Genomic DNA, 17629 nt, shown 5'->3' on the forward strand with positions numbered 1-17629 from the left:
GCCATCTATTCCTGGTCTTGTCTATAGGATGATCGCTTTAATGTCTGATTGATTGCCTAGCATAAATCTGGGTGTTTAAAAGTCTGCTCCTCTGCAATGTTAGTTTTGCTTGCATTAAGGAGCTGTTGGATTAGGCAATACTACAGATTTGAATTTTAGTTTTAAAATTGTTTCCAGTCTAGTAAGTAATCTACAACCAGTTTGTGAACACCAGCTCAGAGGCGAAGAGCATCTCCTCTCAGCCTTTTGTTTCACCGCTGTTGCTGCTGTACTAGTTTGCACAGGCACAAAAGCCTGTTTTCATCCTGCCGTCCTGTGCACCTGCTTACTAGAAATACATTACTCAAGGGACATAAATAGCTGCCAATCTCCAATATGGCAAAGCTTCAAAAACATGTATTAGCTTACTTCACAGAGCAGAATTTAATCAACTTAATATATGCCTTCCTTGAAACAAGCTTTTACTTTTAACCAATATTAAAGTCAGCAGTAAGGCTTCAGGGAACTCTCAATGACAGCCAATCAAATGACTGCAAGCCTCCATTTTGCCCTATTTCTAGAACTGATCTCTCTCTCATCTTCAAACACTTGCTTATTTTTGATATTATATGCGGATGGATAGCAATATGTGCAGCTGCAGCACTGAATAGACATGTGTCTATTCAGAAGTAAGCCCCATTGAGCTTAGCAGGACTTACTCTCAAGTAAATGGGTATAGAATCACAAGCTTAGGCTGCAATCCTGTGGCCCTCCAGATGTTGTTGAACAACAATTTACATCATCTCTGACTACTCGACAAGCCAACTGGTGCTAATGGGAGTTGGAGTCCCATAACCTCTGGAGAATATAGCCACTTGGCTGGGAGTAAAGTTCCTTCAAAGTCAGTGTGACCTACTTCAGAGTAGACATGCATAGAATTCTGCTGCCAGTCAGAATGCATGGAAATCTTCTGCCTAGAAATACTACTATTACTGTAAACACTGTATTTGGTAAAAATGATAAATTGAAGTGAAGAATACTGTCTGTCCAGGAACATGTTAATGTGCCTCTTTCAGCAAAACTGCACAACCATATCCAGACAAGTATCATAGTTATACTCTGGGGATTAAAGAGAGTAATTGTGTATCAAACAAACCTTTAATATCATCTTTAGATTTGTTTATATCAAACTGTGTGTGTGTGTGTGTGTGTGTGTGTGTGTGTGTGTGTGTATAGACTGTATATATAAAATTTATTTAGTCTGCCTATATCATTATTGGCCTCATTTATTTTCAGTGGAAGGTTCAGCACCACTAAGGTTCAGCACCTCCTCCCAATTTATTCCTCTTCAAAAGTGGTTTCATTATTTATTTTTTGGCTGTGGGGTTTTGAGCTTACCTCTTCCATTGCAAGGTGGCTAAGGGTGGTGTTTGAGCTCCACCACTCACCAATGCAGCACACACCCCGCAGCATTCCTAGCTGCCCACACTTCCTGGTATGAAAAAGCCCCATGGAGATGTTATCTTATGAAGTCTTCTCCTGGGTTTTGGTTAAACTGTGGGCACTTGGGAAGGCTGCAGAGTGCAGACCACTGGTAAGATGATTTGTAGAAGCTAAGGGACACTCACAAGCATCCCTCAGCCACTTAAAAGTAAGGTAAGTGCAAAAAAAAAAAGACCCCTAAACATCATTCATTACTGAGATTTTATCTCCCCTCTGATCATTTTCAAATGCCATTTCTTTCCCCATCAACTTATGGGCACTGGTGGGGGAGGGGGAACACAGGAGAAATTTTGGGCACAGCAAATATGATAGTCTTTATGGAAACAAATTTTATTAGAACGTGCTGCTAACTTTGTAGGTTGTTTAACACATAATACCAGATTACAGACTGCATGCTCTCTCCCCTACTCCTTACTCCTCCATGCTCCAGTTCACTTACAGTAGTTATTTCTAATTTAGTTCAAGCCATAGTTTGCTGTTGCATCCAAACTGGCAAACTATGGCTTGCTCATGGCACCCAAACCAAAACTGGAAATTGCATTCAAATCAAGGGCAAACCATAACTTGATGATTTGGATGTACAGTAACTGGAACACTGGGGTTTGTTAACTTGAGTAAGTAATATTAAAAGACCTTATACTGTGTAACTGAATTGACCATGGTTGAATGGCATCTCCAACATTTAAATTAGACATGTGACTCTTAAAGTCTGATTAATTTAAATATGAAAATGTCATTCAACCTTCACCAACTTTCTCTATGTTGGTGTAAATGTCCATCAATCCAGACATATTTGACTTCAAACAGCAAAACACACCACTGAATGATAAGTTGTCTGCTTTAGATTCAACTAGCCATTTTTCTACCTTGTGTTTGGTAGACGGTAGTCAGTCACTAATTACAAGTTTATTCATGGCAGTCTAAACCTGTTTCACTCTCCAAAAAAGAATAGTCTGGTATGTCTAAACTAATGTCTAAGCTAACTGCTAAATTCATGGAGTTAAATCTAAGACTTTTTTTTACAGAACTAGCTTCTGTTTATTGCTTTTTGGAAATGAAAAGCATAATGCTGATATCAACCTATACAATTACTTCAATTCAATTCAAAATCCTTTATTAGGCATATCACACCTCACATTAACAAACAAACATCATATACAGACTGTATAAAATACGGGCTCAGCGAACACAATTTATCCCAGTCCTACTATACAATTACTTGCCAATATCAAAGAAATTATTGTAAAATGTTAGCAAGAATTGCTTCAATTTTATTGTATTTTAGATGTGTAACGTAAAACAAAAAAGTGCAAGACTAATAACCAAAAATAGTGCCTTAGGGTGCAACCCAAACCTGCCCACTATCCTGGCAGTGCTCCACTGCCAGGGTCAAAAGAAGCAGTAAGATTGCTTGCAGGTGACATAGTAATCAGGCTCAAATTGGACCATATGCTGTTACTCAATGGCCCTGAGACTGGTTATGGGGCTTTCTGCTGGTGCGTATCCTGCCCATGGCACTCCCATTTGCCTGGCAGGCAGAAGAGGGAGGTTGGCGTTTCCCAAGTGATGCCTCCAGGGTGTTGGCAGCTTAGCTGGGAGAGGTGGATGAAGAAACACCTCTACTCATTCCACCTCCCTGCCAACCTAGTGTAAGGGGAGTTAGGTGGGCTGGATTGTCCTGTTCATCTGTACAAAGCAGTACAAGCACATTTGTAGAAGTAGTCCACAGTGTGGAAGATCAGGAGGACTGAGGACAGGAGATCACTAACCTGCCCTAGCTCCTACCACTTATTCTCAGATATATTCGAAGAGAAAGTTGATTATCTGCTGTTTTCACAATCTGAGGAGGGGTTATCAACCTCAAGCCCAGGGGCTGAAAGCAGCCTTCCAAGCTTCTCTATCCTGGTCCTTGGAACTGTCACTAGGCCACACTCCCTCACTAGCCTTGCTTCAGACTTTCCTCAAACTCTTTTGCCTGGCGGGAATGTGTCCCTGAACAACAATAATGCTTCTTGCTTGTCTGGACAAAGTTTGGAGAGATGTGTGGGTGTCCTTTTGCATTCAGCTTACTGAACAAAGGGAAGTGTCAAATCCATTGCCCCACCCACTTGTGCCTCCAGCCCCTCAGAAGGTTGCCTGTGAAGGAATGCAGTTCTCATGTGGAAAATGGTTCCTCTGCCCTGGTTTAGATTCAGGCACTGAAGTTCAAACACAGCTCCTCAGTCCTGTAAATGCACACACAAATGCATATTCCACTTCCTTCTTCAGCTGATGTGTTGGACTCAATTTATGATAATATTCCTGTACCTCTAATACAGCATGAAAATGAGAGAGAGAGAGAGAAAATATGAACTGCTCGGATTTTCTGTTCTATGAACTATTGTACACAAAAGAGTTCTGGTTCCATGTTGACTCTGGCAACCTTTAACGTGGAGTCTGAAGGAAACTGACTTCATCAGCCAATTGAAATTGAGCCTCTGCCTTTGAAATTAGTATGTCTGGGATTCTCTCTGTTAATCATGCTGGCATTAGTTCACTCATGCCACAATTATTATTTGAGATAGGCACTCTTTTAATAGAACACTTTGCTTTGGCTAAGCAGGTGAAAGGAGCTATACTGTACCACTCCTCTTTAATCACAGCGTAATTGCATCTTGGATCCCAGCATTTAATTTGGAACTTTTGCTAAAAGGTTCCCTTGAACAAATGGAGGTTAAAATAGCAGTATCAATACTTCTTTTTGACGGAGAGTTGGAATTCCTATAGCCGTTAGACAGAGAAATATGTGGATCTTTTAAATACTGCTTCAGACCTTATGTGGAAGAAAGCTTGAGCATGAAATTCTAAATGCAAATTTTCTTGCTTCAGGCTTCAGTTTTAAGTCCAGTGGAACTATTTCTGTGTGCAAATGTTTTTTTGCATGTTTGTGATCTGTGAAACTAAAATGGCACAGAATCCCACCCTACCCCACCCCATTCTGCGCACCCTTATCTGTGCAAAGGTAATATTGGAGGACATTTTAATGTCAGAATTCTTTTTATACCACTTGTTGGTGGGATGGGGGACATTTATTCAGAGCCCTCTCTCCCTCTCTGCCCTACGACAAAGGCCACCAGATTGATGTGGAAGGAACTGGGGTGATTGTCATGTTCCAAACTTGGTGGAATTTGAGACTTGATTCTAAGTTGCTTTGGGTCTGTCTGTTAATTTAAAGGGGTTTTTTTTGGTCAGTTCTTCAGATGGGAACAAAAGACTTGCTCTGGATCTGCTATTATCATCAGTTTCTTAAAACACTTTTAAAAGAAAAATTATTTTTAATATTTTCTAGATCTAATAAAGGCATTGTAATAATCCTATGAAAATGGGGTTTTGGAGCACTGGTGTATAAAACTCTACTCAGGTTCCTATATATGAGGGTTAAATCATTGGCATGCTAGATAGTCAATTTAATGGTGTTCATCTTATTCATTCCAGGGTTTTTTGGCTAGGTCACATTATTAAACCTTGGTATATGGGCTGAGGAAAATGGTGCAGAGTTTAAAACATGCTGAAGTGGTCATCAAATGCTGAACAAAAGACAGCAGATCCAGCTTTCCCTGTCATTGCATCTGTTGGGATTTCTGCCTGTAATGCAGCTCCTAAAGGCATAGGGCCTACGTGAAAGGATGGACAACTTTTCCAATATATACTGAGTTCCCACAGCCACCAGTAGTGTGGCAAATTTGGGTTATGAGATGTGAGTTGGAAAGTGTGGTGAACAAATCACACAAACATTTTGCAACACTTCAGACTTTCTGCTAATACACACCCCTGTATGTACTCATGTGAATGGACCCTTGTTCTGATTAAATGAAAAAGGTTTATGTAAGGTTAGAAAAAAAAATCTACTGGAGGGCAAGGTCTACAGTTCTCAAAGTACAGCTGGGGTCTTGAGGGAAAGGAAGCAGACCTGGCAAGATTAAGTAAGAATATTCCCAGATCTGCAGAGATCCGCTTACAGAAGTGTGGGTGTCTACAAAGGACTCTGCTGGGATTAGAGAGCACTGGGATCTTTGTACAAAACCACAGGCCTTTCTCTTTACTTCAGTAAATAAGATTCTTGTTAAATTTATTTTGCTTTTCTGTTGCTCATCTTCACCCTTGCACGACTACCCTTCTAAGAGGCCACTAGCAGAAAGGGACACGTCCTTGTGGGAGATAGTGCTGACAAGGTCAAAATATACTTCCGTGGGAAACTCTCTCTGCCTTGGAACCATGCCCCATAACTGAAACGATATCTTCCACCTATCTGTCTCCTCTACCATACAAATTCCTGACACTATGCTGTTCATATGTAAGGTGAAATGAAGGTTCTTATTATCATACAGTTGTAATGTTTTAAAGCTCATAGCCATGTCCACTGTTTGTGTAGACTGTTTCTCTGGCTCAAGCACCTTCCCCTAGAGGCATGGATGTAGACCTTTAAAGTTTACTCTGTACGATCTTTTGCATGTCTATTCAAAAGCAAGCCCCACTGAGTGCAATGAGACTCGGCCTGTTAATACATTACCAGTTTAAAACAAAGCAAGATCGTTCTTTTTCTCAATTCAGAAATTAGGTGGTTTGGGGGAAAGCACTTCAAAATGCAGCATTTCGTGACATGTCTATACCATTTCCCAAACCAGCAGTGGGAGCACGCTGGATGCAGAGTAAACAGGAGTGTGTGCTAGTCTTACTCCCAGGGAAGTAAGAACAGGATTGCAAATAATCCTATACTAACAGTTATTTTGTCAGGATGAGGTTTAGTATTTTTAGCCTGTCTAGTTTGAGCCCTGGAAATATTCACATTTTTATCACTAGACTATAGTCCTTAATACAGCTGGGGGGGGGGGAGAGAGAATCTGCATAATAAGAAATAACAGGGAATTTTCATTCTGCCGATAAGAATAGTTCGCTTTCCCAGTGCATGTATTATCAGCAGTATTTAATACAATACAGCAAAGTCTGCTTGCATTTATACACACAGACATGCCACCTCAGAATAAATGTGGCATATATGCCATAGCTCCACTATGGTTGATATTTTTAAACACTTTTTTGGGGGGTGGGGACAAACAAACCCAATCTTACGAATCAAAAAGTAGCACTGCGGGTGAAAGGCTGGACTTGATTGTTTCTATTTGCAGAGATTTTTCTTTTTATCATGGGGGAGCACTGAAAAGTGATACCCCAACCCCAGCCCCAGTAGTAGGCAATGCTATCGTGTCTTCCCAAAGGTGTCTCAGTAGGAGAAGGGAAAGCTGCATCTCTTTTGTTTCCCACTCCACATACTTGTACACCTGTCATCAGAATATGCCCAAGGCCCAGTGCTAAATAAGGTACGGCTCTGGAAATCTGGCTTTTTACACCTATAGCACGGATGGGGAACCTATGGCACTCTGGATGTTGTTGGACTCCAAGTGTGAGCAGAATGGCAGAGCCATGATGGGTTCTCTCACCACCACAGCTGCACCACACTGACCTCACTGCTGCCTCTCCCCTCTCCCAGTAAGCACAGCTACACAGCTGACGCAAGGCCAGGTGTGTGGCGCTGCCCCTCCCATCAGGACCCCTCCTGTTGAACATACATAGCAAGGTCATAGCTGGACCAGCTCTAAGTTACATACTAAGGTTTCTGGACCTCAGGAACCTTCCAGTGTCTCACCTACCAGTCTTGGCAAACACATAGCCCAGCTAAGTTTTAAAAAGAATGAAGGGAATAATTACGTCTTCATCTCTTTCCAACTCAAGGCCGGCCTGCATAAGGTTGTTTTCGTACTCTTCTCTGCGGACTCTCTTGTCATCTTCATGGTAATCCATGTGGGGCTCACTGTCGTGCATATTAACCTGCCCTGCTTTCCCAGGAAGCGGCTGGTCCTGTTTGAGGCTCCGAGGCCCCAGGTCATTGAAATGGATCCGCCTGGTGAGCGTTCTGCTGAAGGAGGACTTCTTGTAGTGGTAAACCAGGATATAATCCACTTTCCTTTTCCCGTCTCTGAAATAAAGTCCATACTTGCAGTTGGCATCAGGATCTTGCGAGAATGAATTCAAGAACTGCAATGAAAGGAAAGGAAATGTGTTCAATCATCTCTTTGACTAAGCATTAAAATAATCAAGTATTAAGTATTTCTTTTCAGCCACAGCAGAAATTATGAATTTACTCAACAAAATGTTACAAGTTAATATGTTTGCTGGTTGATCAGTCAATAAGTTCAGTTATCAGATATATATATGTGCATGTATGTGTTTTCTTGTAACCTGTGCTAGTACTGCCTTTTGCAATGAACAATGGGCTTAAAATGTGTTAAATGGGTTAATAAAATAAGCAACTTTTTAAATATATATTTATACCCCAGCTTTATTATGTGATGAATCCCAGGTGAGCCTAACATGTGTCTCCCTGGTGGTCACCTATCTAGGCAGTGACCAGCCCCAAGTTTGATAAGGCTACCTAAGAATCTTGGAAGCTGTGCTTTGATCAGAGTGCTGGGAACTGTAGTTCTGAGAGAGGGAAACTACAGGTCACATGATCCTGGGGCTCTTAAACAGAAAGCGCATGTGTAGCCTAAGCCTCAGCAAGATGGTGGCTTCATGTGCCTTCAGACTATATCTTGGGTGCAACTCAAGATAATTCAGACAACCAATCTGAGGTAACTGATCAACACAAAGTGACTTGCCTCTTCAGCTTTGCACAGTGAACTGGATGTGAACTCGTCCTCATGGGGCCAGATCTCAATTTACTACATCCTAACCTTCATAATCTGACCTTTCCAACTCAGAAATACTTGTGTAGATCAACTTTAATTTCATCACCAGTTTTATCCTTCAACCAGTTTGTGAGTTCTCTAACTTTTTGTGCTTTAAAGCCGGCTGAGATCCTTTGCCCTTCTCCACCGAAGGCATCTGTGTTTTACTACTGACAAACAGATTAATTATATGCTCAAACATTTGTCACTTCTCTGCATCATGTGAAAAAGAGATCATTTTTAACAGAGATTGAAAGGAGCCAGCTGGTCATATAGCTCAGCCAAAAAGGCCAGTGGACCACAGCCAGGGTTCAGTTTTTTCATTCATTACTCTTTCTCATGGAAAATTAAAATGGAAATGCATTTACCAGTCCTGCCCCCCCCCAACTCCATGATAACAAAATATGGATATTGCAATTAAAACTTGCATTGTTAAATGAATATGAAATTCCTGAAAGATGCATCTCCAGATGAAAAGGTAACATTTGGTTGTGCATCCAAGTGCATATTCCATTGAAAGCAATGTGGTACAGATAAACCACGCTTACACTGCATTTGGCTGTACATCTGAATTACACGTTGTCCTTTAAGAAGGCACTGCCTCCATTGCAATCTAAAGGCTCTTTTAGGTGGAGGGAGAAATTAGGCTTGAAAGGGAATTCCTTCCATTCCACACAATTCCAGGGGGGCTTTGATAATGCTTGACTGCTGTTCTTCCTTGCTTTGAGAAGAAAAATAGATGTTATCTTATATTGTCTTGTTTTGTTTAAAGGGACCTGTGCGAACTCTGCTTTTGAAAAGGACTCTCTGTCCAGCCATAGACCACTTCCAACGTTGCCTCTGATGGTGTGCTAACTTCTACAGCATGGTGTAGAAGCTCCTTGTGCCAGTTGGTAATGTTCAAAGGAAGCAATTATTATGTGAGGAGAATCCATTCTGTGGCTCCTTCCCCATGGCACTGCTGCTTTAGTTACAAGGACAGGAAATTATTGCACAGAATGACCGCTCCCCACATTAAATGGGGGGGGCACGCTTTGAGTGGTCACACGCAGCCCCCTGGACCCTATGCGGCACCATTAGCACAGGCTTGGCTTCGCCTTCCCCAGGTGGGATACCTGGAGGTCTCCGCTGACCACAGCCAGTTGCCCAATCCTGCCTGGGAAGGCATTGCCAAGGTGATCAGGCCAGGTAGGGGGAGGGACCACCTGCCCACACAATAGGGGAGGATCCCACCTGGGAACCGTCAGTTGGCTCCAGAGCTTCTCCCACCCTCCCCACCCTCAGTTAAGACTTCTTTTGCAGGTTAACCTTTTCTCCACAGGTACAAGGGCGCTGTTGAAGGGCCGGAAAGGAATTCTCCTGCATTGGCAGGTTTGCCTTTCCCCATAGCAAAACGTCACAACTTTGGCGGTATCAGGCCTTGGGCGGAATCCTTTAGTCTATCTTTCCTAAATGGGGGTGGGCGTGTAGCGGTGGCCCACGCCCCCTCCTCTTTGTGGCAACAATACCAGGGTTCCCTGTTAAAGGGGTTTTGAGGGGAGGCTTTGGCCATACACCTAGAGGTTGCTCTCCCCTGCGACGGCGACGTAACGGGGGCGGGCTCTCTCTGCTTGAACATATGTTCTCCAGAGCCAGCCCATCTCCCCCACTAGATAACCCTGATGTTCCCCAGATCCCCGGCAGGGGACTGGGAGGGATAAATGCCCAATGCCTGAGCCAAGGCCTACCCATATCTGAAGCATAATAAGTTGTGGCCAATTTTAATCCCATAGCACGTTGTCTTGAGTCTTTATTCCACATGGGGGCTGCCCAGGGTTTGGGGGACTCCGCCTGTCCACGCAAAGGAACTGTGGCATGGACTCCTCCCATCACTTTGGACAAGGTTAGTGCAATGAGGCATGCAGCTTCTCCCATGCCACTAAAAGGAATGTCAGCCTCGGACAGCCAAGGGCAGATGTTGTTGTTGTTTTGTCATCCAAAGATCTCAAGGCGGTTCACAGGATAAAAATGTTGTTGTACTGTATACTTGAAACATTAGTGCCACACTCTTGCTAATTAAGTGCAAATCCTAAAGCAGAAGAGGCAGACCCAAGATTAAGTGCAGATGCACTGATAATTCAGTTCCAGCTGTTTTAAATAACATATAAGCCTGTTGTTTTGGTCCCTTCAAACAACCACCAGCAGGCAGGCCAGTGGGCACACACCTGTTCTTTGAAAGGAGTATAGCACTTAGTGCTTCAGCCATTCCCAGGCTAAGTTAGCAGATGCTAGCTGTGCCTCAAACACAGTTTTCCAGCTGGGTAAAGTTGACACCTTAAGACCACCAGAACAGAACAAAGGAACTAGAATGCAAGATGGATTTGTATGGCTTGGGTGGTAAAGACAATACGGATGTTCCAGATCAGGATCTTCATGTATTACACCCACTTTTTCTTAATTAAACAAAGTACTCAGAATTATTCCTTTATTAGGCTGTAAGAGGAAAGAAAGTCATTGATGCTTCCAAGTTTGCATGTGTGGTCTCTCTCAAGAGACCATTTTTATATAAATTTGGCTGTAGTATAAAAAACAGATGCTTCCTTTTGAGAAAGAAAAAACATATTTTTGTGCCATTTCTCAAAGATGTCTTGGCCTCCTGATCTGCAAAGTGTTTTGTTCAAGAGCTTTTAATAAATTCTAGTCTTAGCTGAAGTGACTAAATGCTTTCATAATGTGGAGAGATGTAATTAGTTAAGTTCTAAAACTGTGCCAGGCTGCTGAAGAAGCATGAGAACTACATGAAAGGCCAAACCAGACATTATAAGAGGCACACAGGGATGCCACCACTCTGCGCCTCTTCACTCTATTTTCTTTGTAACGTATAATATAAATGTAATGTCTGATATGACGTCACTGTGCTGATCACATTAGACTTTAATAATAATAATAATAATAATAATAATAATAATAATAATAATAATTTATTCTTTATATCCCGCCCATCTGGCTGAGTTTCCCCAGCCACTCTGGGCAGCTCCCAATCAAGTATTAAAAACAATACAGTGTTAAATATTAAAAACTTCCCTGAACAGGGCCGCCTTCAGATGTCTTTTAAAAATAGGATAGCTACTTATTTCCGTCACATCTGAAGGGAGGGTGTTCCACAGGGTGGGCACCACTACTGAGAAGGCCCTCTGTCTGGTTCCCTGTAACCTTACTTCTCACAATGAGGGAACTGCCAGAAGGCCCTCAGTGCTGGAACTCAGTGTCCGGGCTGAACGATGGGGGGTGGAGACGCTCCTTCAGGTATACAGGACCGAGGCCGTTTAGGGCTTTAAAGGTCAGCACCAACACATTGAATTGTACTTGGAAACGTACTGGGAGCCAATACAGATCTCTCAGAACCGGTGTTATGTGGCCCCGGCGGCCGCTCCCAGTCACCAGTCTAGCTGCCGCATTCTGGGTTAATTGTAGTTTCCGGGTCACCTTCAAAGGTAGCCCCACGTAGAGTGCATTGCAGTAGTCCAAGCGGGAGATAACTAGAGCACGCACCACTCTGGCGAGACAGTCCGCAGGCAGGTGGGTCTTTAAGAAGTGCAGGGGGAGGGAAGTGCACACACAAGCTCCCCCCTGCTGCCCCAGTTTTCCATACAGGCTTCTCTCAGACCTTCACATGTTGAAGGTCTGAATGTGACTTCTAAAAATACTTAGACAGACAATACTGGCCTAATGACGAGTGGTGAATAAATACCCAACCTTTTTATGCACCATTCAAGGGAACATACACCATATACAGCATGGATTTAACCAATAAGTTGACACTATATATAGTTTCATTTTCAAATGGTGCATTTTCATGAAGCCCTTCTAGTCGCTAGAATCTAGTGCCCCTTTCTGTGGCAGTACCTGAAATTCAAAGCCCTGTCTTGGGTGCCATAGTTCAAATCTGGAAAAATTTCTGCTCCCAATCACCCATATCTATAGATGATTTGAATCATCTTTTAAATTTATTTAAATGGTTGTTTTTAGCTTTTTTAAAAACAATAATTTTAATGTTTTATTGTATATTTTTGTAAACTGCTTCGAGGTTTTCTTATACACACGTGGTATATAAATTTTGTTAAGTAAGAATAAACAAATATGTAGCATTTTCTGAGCTGAGAGATGATGTCTCTGACTTCTGCTTGTATGCATACAGCTCTACAACCCTCTTTGCACACTGTGTGCTCATTCACTGGAGTCACCCTATAAGTCTTCCCGGTGTTTATACTTGTACTTGGCAAGAAACAAACATTCACCTTCTTGCTCTGACACAGGCACACTGAGCGACTCCCAGATTCTTGCCCTGTAGCCAACTAATTCACAAGCAGACAAAGGAATCAATTCCTTCCACTGTAGAGTTTTCATCGTAGGAGTTTCATGTGAAAGAATTAATTAAAAAAATGAACTGCAATATGGCACACACCCCTAAGATTATGTTTCCATGCTAGTCCCAAGCCATTATGCCTCTGCAGGTCTAGTTGCCTGCTGCATTAAGGTTTATAAGCAGCCCATTTTTGAAACGGTGCCCATCTAAAGAAGTTCCAAAGGTGAAAGATTTGAATAAACCTGAAGGAGATAAATACCAATAAATCTGTATTCAGTAACTGATCCTATTTATACACATAATTACCAACGTGTGATTTTGAATAAAAAGGTTTCTTCTTATTCTTCTTCTTTTATTTGTACCCCATCATCTGACTGGGATGCCCCAGCCACTGTGGGCAGCTTCCAACAGATTTAAAGATATAATAAAACATCAAACATTAAAAACTTCCCTATGCAGGGCTGCCTTCAGACGTCTTCTAAAAGTTGTATAGTTATTTATCTCCTTGACATCCGATGGGAGGGCATGGTGAATATTTTCTCACCACAATTTGAAAGCCATACCTCAAAAGGCAACTCAGTATTTATTAATATGTTCCCTAATGGAGAAAAAAAGTTCTGCTTGTAGGACGTTGCTCGAGAACAAGGACAGAGTCCTAGTTATCCCTTCATCCGAACTTTTTTCACTTGCTTACTAGTGCCAAGAAATAATCAACACTGTTTGTGGTCATTGTAATTCTTTTACATACATTTGCAGCACAATCCTGTGCATGTCTACTGAGAAGGAAGTATCACTGAGTTCAAAAAGGTAAGTGGGCATAAGACTGCAGCCTTCAGTCTATACTTCACTGTCTATACTTTTTGAATTTAATTCCCCTATACAAAAGCACATGACATAATACATGTATTAGCTTTTAAGGTGCCGCAAGTGTCTTGTTTTTGTAACAGAAGGCTCACATGGCTCCCTTCCTGGACATCGATCATACACTTGGGATCTTATTAGTTTGAGGTTTTCACTTTTTTATGGCTGCATAATATGCAAATGCCAACAGGTAAACTTCCCCCCTCCCTCATCACAGCATTTCTATGCCAAGGAAAGTTTTTCCCTCTGCAAAAGGCATGAAGTGTGATATTAGAGGGACAGAGGCTAATCCTTTGTGCGTTTGTGTGTGATAATATCGCTAATATTTTAATCTCAAAGCATATCTGGGAACAGCTGCCTTGAGGGTCATTTTGACAGAAATATAAATGATTTAAAAAAAATAAAGATATACTGTTTCGAAAATTTCTTAGTATAGTACTGCAAGGGGCAGCTGAAGGCAGCACAAAAACTTCCCACAAAATTTACATTTAGCAATGCAAGTATGTGTGTGTGTGGTTCTGTTATCTAGACTGAAATACCCGCTTTAAAATGCACTGATTAAAGTGAAACCTTCTCATGCAAGCCCTCATTAGGCAGTGAAATGCTGTAATGTTATTTAGCGTCAGACATCTGAAACAGTCTTAGTTTTGGAAGGAATACTGTACAGTGGAGTGCACAGTTACAACCCTGGGGTTATAAGGGGCAAAAGGACAGAGATCACAGACAGGATTATGTTGTTCGCAGCTAGATATGTCAACAAATAGGTGAGAAGACGCCTCCTCAACTCACCGTACTCTCCGTGCGAACGTATCCTATATCTTCAATAGCTCTGATGTTGATAATGTGGATCCCTTTCTCATCAGCAGGTAGCGTGGAGTATTTCTCATTCACCCTCATTGTTCTTTCATTAGGAGAGTCTCTGAAATCTTCTGGCAGAAACTCCACCCCATGAAATGAACCATCGGTGTCTGGAGGAAATAGAAACAGGTTGTTTTAAAGCCTTTCATCACTTCTCATCCACAGTCTCTCTCTCTCTCTCTCTCTCTCTCTCTCTCTCTCTCTCTCTCTCCACCATCCAGCTGGAACTTGTCTTGTTCCAGTCGGCATCTGCCCCTGTCTTTTGTCTCTCTTCCCACCCCTTTGTGGGAAGAGAGACAAAAAAGTACCTCCCCTGCCAGCTTTGCCTTATGCTCCCCTGGTTCTACTCAGAGCGCTTCTGAGCTTTCCCCAGGTTTCTTCTTGACACCGACTTCCCTAATCAGCAGCACCGTAGAAAGGATTCTGTGTTTCAGGATATAGGCACCACCAATGAACTATTCCAAATTGCACTGGCAGCTGAGCGAACTGGATTTCTAACTGATTGTTTTAGCAATAGCCATTGCAAATTAATTGGTCTCAAATCAATCAATCAATCAATCAATCAATCAATAGCATTTAAAACAAACACCAGAGTAAGACACACCCACAAAACACATAGCATGCTAACCTATTAGCATTATCATTACTTATGTGAATTCTAAATATATGTAATGGAAACAGAATCCTCACAACCAAACCTGTTGGCAGTCCTGTCAGTTTGACAAAACTGACCACTTTAGGTGAAAGTCCCCTCCCCTCAAAAGATTTAGCTCACTCACCTAGCCTGAAAACAGGTAGCTAGAGTTGTCAAAACTTGTCCAACTTTTTGTTTGTGTGTCATTCCACTCCAGCAAGGGGCCCTGAATGCCCTGCCCTGGGTGATGGATGCACATTCCTTAAAAGCACATGCAATATCCTTTGGCATGTGTGGACTACTGCATGCTGATCAATTTGCTGGATCAGTACTCAGTAAAGCTAAATATGCCTTGTAATGCCGTCCTGTACATTTCTACTCTAAATTGAATGGGATTCACAGGTAAGTGTATTGCAGCCTGAGTCTATAGTGCCTCGATTTTAAAGTACCTGGACACTCTGTATCAGCTTCAGCTGAAAATTCATGCTAAAGGAGTCATTCTGACATTACAAAAGACTTCAGTCCTTTGTGCAGAAAAATGCTAATACATGGATTGACTCCCTTACTAATAGAGAACTGAAGAACTGACTTGTACAAAATTATTTACAAGCCAAAATCACATCCCTAAAATGTGTGTGTGTGTGGGGGGGGAGATTTATATATTGAAAACTTCAAATGAAGTGTTCCCAGCTAACTGCATTTTGGGACTTTGTCTAAGCCCAGTTTGGGGAAGTATGGGAATTGTCTGGAACTTTGTTCAGATGAGTCAGTTCTATTGTAGAATCCCAAACAACTGTCCATCTGCCGGTGTGTACACCTGAGCCCATAGTGCCATCACCTTTGGCAATGCATGACGTAAGGCAGAACAAATATAGCAGCATAATAGGCAGGGAACCATGAATCCTCTTTGTTATGGATAGCAGAAGAGATGTAAAATGTAAATATCTCCCATAATACAATACTGTATTAAGCAGAAGCACCACTTCAACTGAATTTAATATGAGGAGAGTGCCCACAAACAGTAGGTGAAAGCAAATCCCAAGATTTCTATAATCAGCGGCTTATATAGTTACTGGCCTCATATGGAAGACTGATATGAAGCACTTTCATTCCTACTCTCTTTGTCTCCTAAGTCCACTGTGTTACCTTTGGGTGTTTTGAGAATACAAAATGCAAAGTACCACTGTAAATGTCCTTATGCCCCTCTGTTTCTCTGGTCTTTGCTTTATCAGAATCAGAAATGCAGGCAGGGTAAGATCAATAAGTAAACCACCCAAGCTTTGTTCACCTTACCTAAGATTTTCCTCCTAAGGCAGGAGTTCCTTCTGGCTTAGGGTGAATTTTTCAAGATTACTATCAACTTCTATCATACTTCTAATAATCCTGAAAAACAAATCTCCCTTCAGCTGTTATGACTGTGAGGATGGAGGTTGCTTTTAAGGACACCTCATCTAACAAGGAAGGTTGATTATGTTTTTCAGCATCCAACAGAACACCTCTTAGAAGGTACAGTCCTGAATGATATGTACAGAATGAGATGGTCTAATGAGGGTGGTGTCTGAAAAGATCCCAGTCCAGATTAGACATGCATAACTTGCTTCTCAAATGTCTTTCCCTCCATGAAACACAAGTTATGGATGACTGCCAGGCAAATCCAATTATTTAATAACATTAACTGAGTTTCACTATGATTAAAGAAGAAGGGGCATTTCCTGGTCCTTGTGTCTTTAGTGAGAACTTCCATTAAGGATTCCAGTTCCAGCGAATAAATGATCACTATTAATAACTCTCCCTTCCAAAAAGCTGTCTTTTACGCCAGTGCAGCAGTGGGAGGAGAGGTAAGCAGAAGGAGAAAAGTTATGAAAATCTACAGTGATACTGTGCCTCCCTGATAGGTCATATATTCTGAGTTTTATCCATGAAAGGATAAAATGGAACACAAATTTGGCCAAACTGGATGCCTATGTTCAGGCACAGGAAATGGACTCATAATAAGAGACTTTTAACTATTTCTTCAAGGACTGCACATAGGAACACAGTGAAAATAGGGAACTCTTTTATACTGAATTAAACTACTGATCCATCTAGCTGCAGGCGAGGAGAGTGCTGATACACTCCAGTACTGCTTACAGGCTTCCCACAGGCACCTGGTTGGCCAGTGTGAGAATAGGATGCTGGACTACATGAGCCACTGGCCTGATCAAGCAGGGCTCTTCTTATGTTCTTAGTAGTCTGAAACACCTGGAGGACACAAGCTTGGAGAAAGCCAATCTGCATGGACTGGTAGTAGCTCTCCAATGTTTTAAACAAGAGTCTTCCTTAGTCTTAGCTGGAGATGCTGGGGATTGAACCTGAGGGCTTTCAGATGCAAAACCTGCGCTCAACCGCTGAGCTAAGGCCCTTCCACCTGCTTGTCTATCTTTGCATCCATTTTATGATACAATCTCTCTACATTACAATCCTTTAACATGTCTGTCCTGAGAGAATTAGTACTGGTGGTTCAAGAGTGGCATGGCATGCCCAGTGGATGACAGCAAGCCACCTACATACGGATTCTGAAAAAGAAAAGCTTAACTGACACGAAGAGAAACTGGCAAAGCATCAGATATCATCTTAGATGATTAATTTTCCCTACCCTTTTCCTGTGGTGGTGTACCAAGCACTGACTAATATAATAAAATGGTC

The 17629-nt window shown here is 42.0% G+C and overlaps 1 protein-coding gene across 9 annotated transcripts in view; it reads right to left on the reverse strand.

Annotated features, from left to right (window-relative positions):
• Positions 1-17629, reverse strand: part of ANO1 (anoctamin 1) — a 143442-nt gene that overhangs the window by 66718 nt on the left and 59095 nt on the right. For all 9 annotated transcript variants that reach the window (XM_053388728.1, XM_053388685.1, XM_053388677.1 and 6 more), the window contains exons 2-3: positions 14242-14420; positions 7228-7554 (exon numbers count right to left, since the gene is read on the reverse strand). In XM_053388728.1, the coding sequence (XP_053244703.1) occupies positions 7228-7554; positions 14242-14420 (506 nt within the window). The remainder of the gene's footprint in view (positions 1-7227; positions 7555-14241; positions 14421-17629) is intronic.

The sequence above is a fragment of the Podarcis raffonei genome, chromosome 1 (assembly GCF_027172205.1).
Source record: "Podarcis raffonei isolate rPodRaf1 chromosome 1, rPodRaf1.pri, whole genome shotgun sequence".
Taxonomy (NCBI): Eukaryota; Metazoa; Chordata; class Lepidosauria; order Squamata; family Lacertidae; genus Podarcis; species Podarcis raffonei.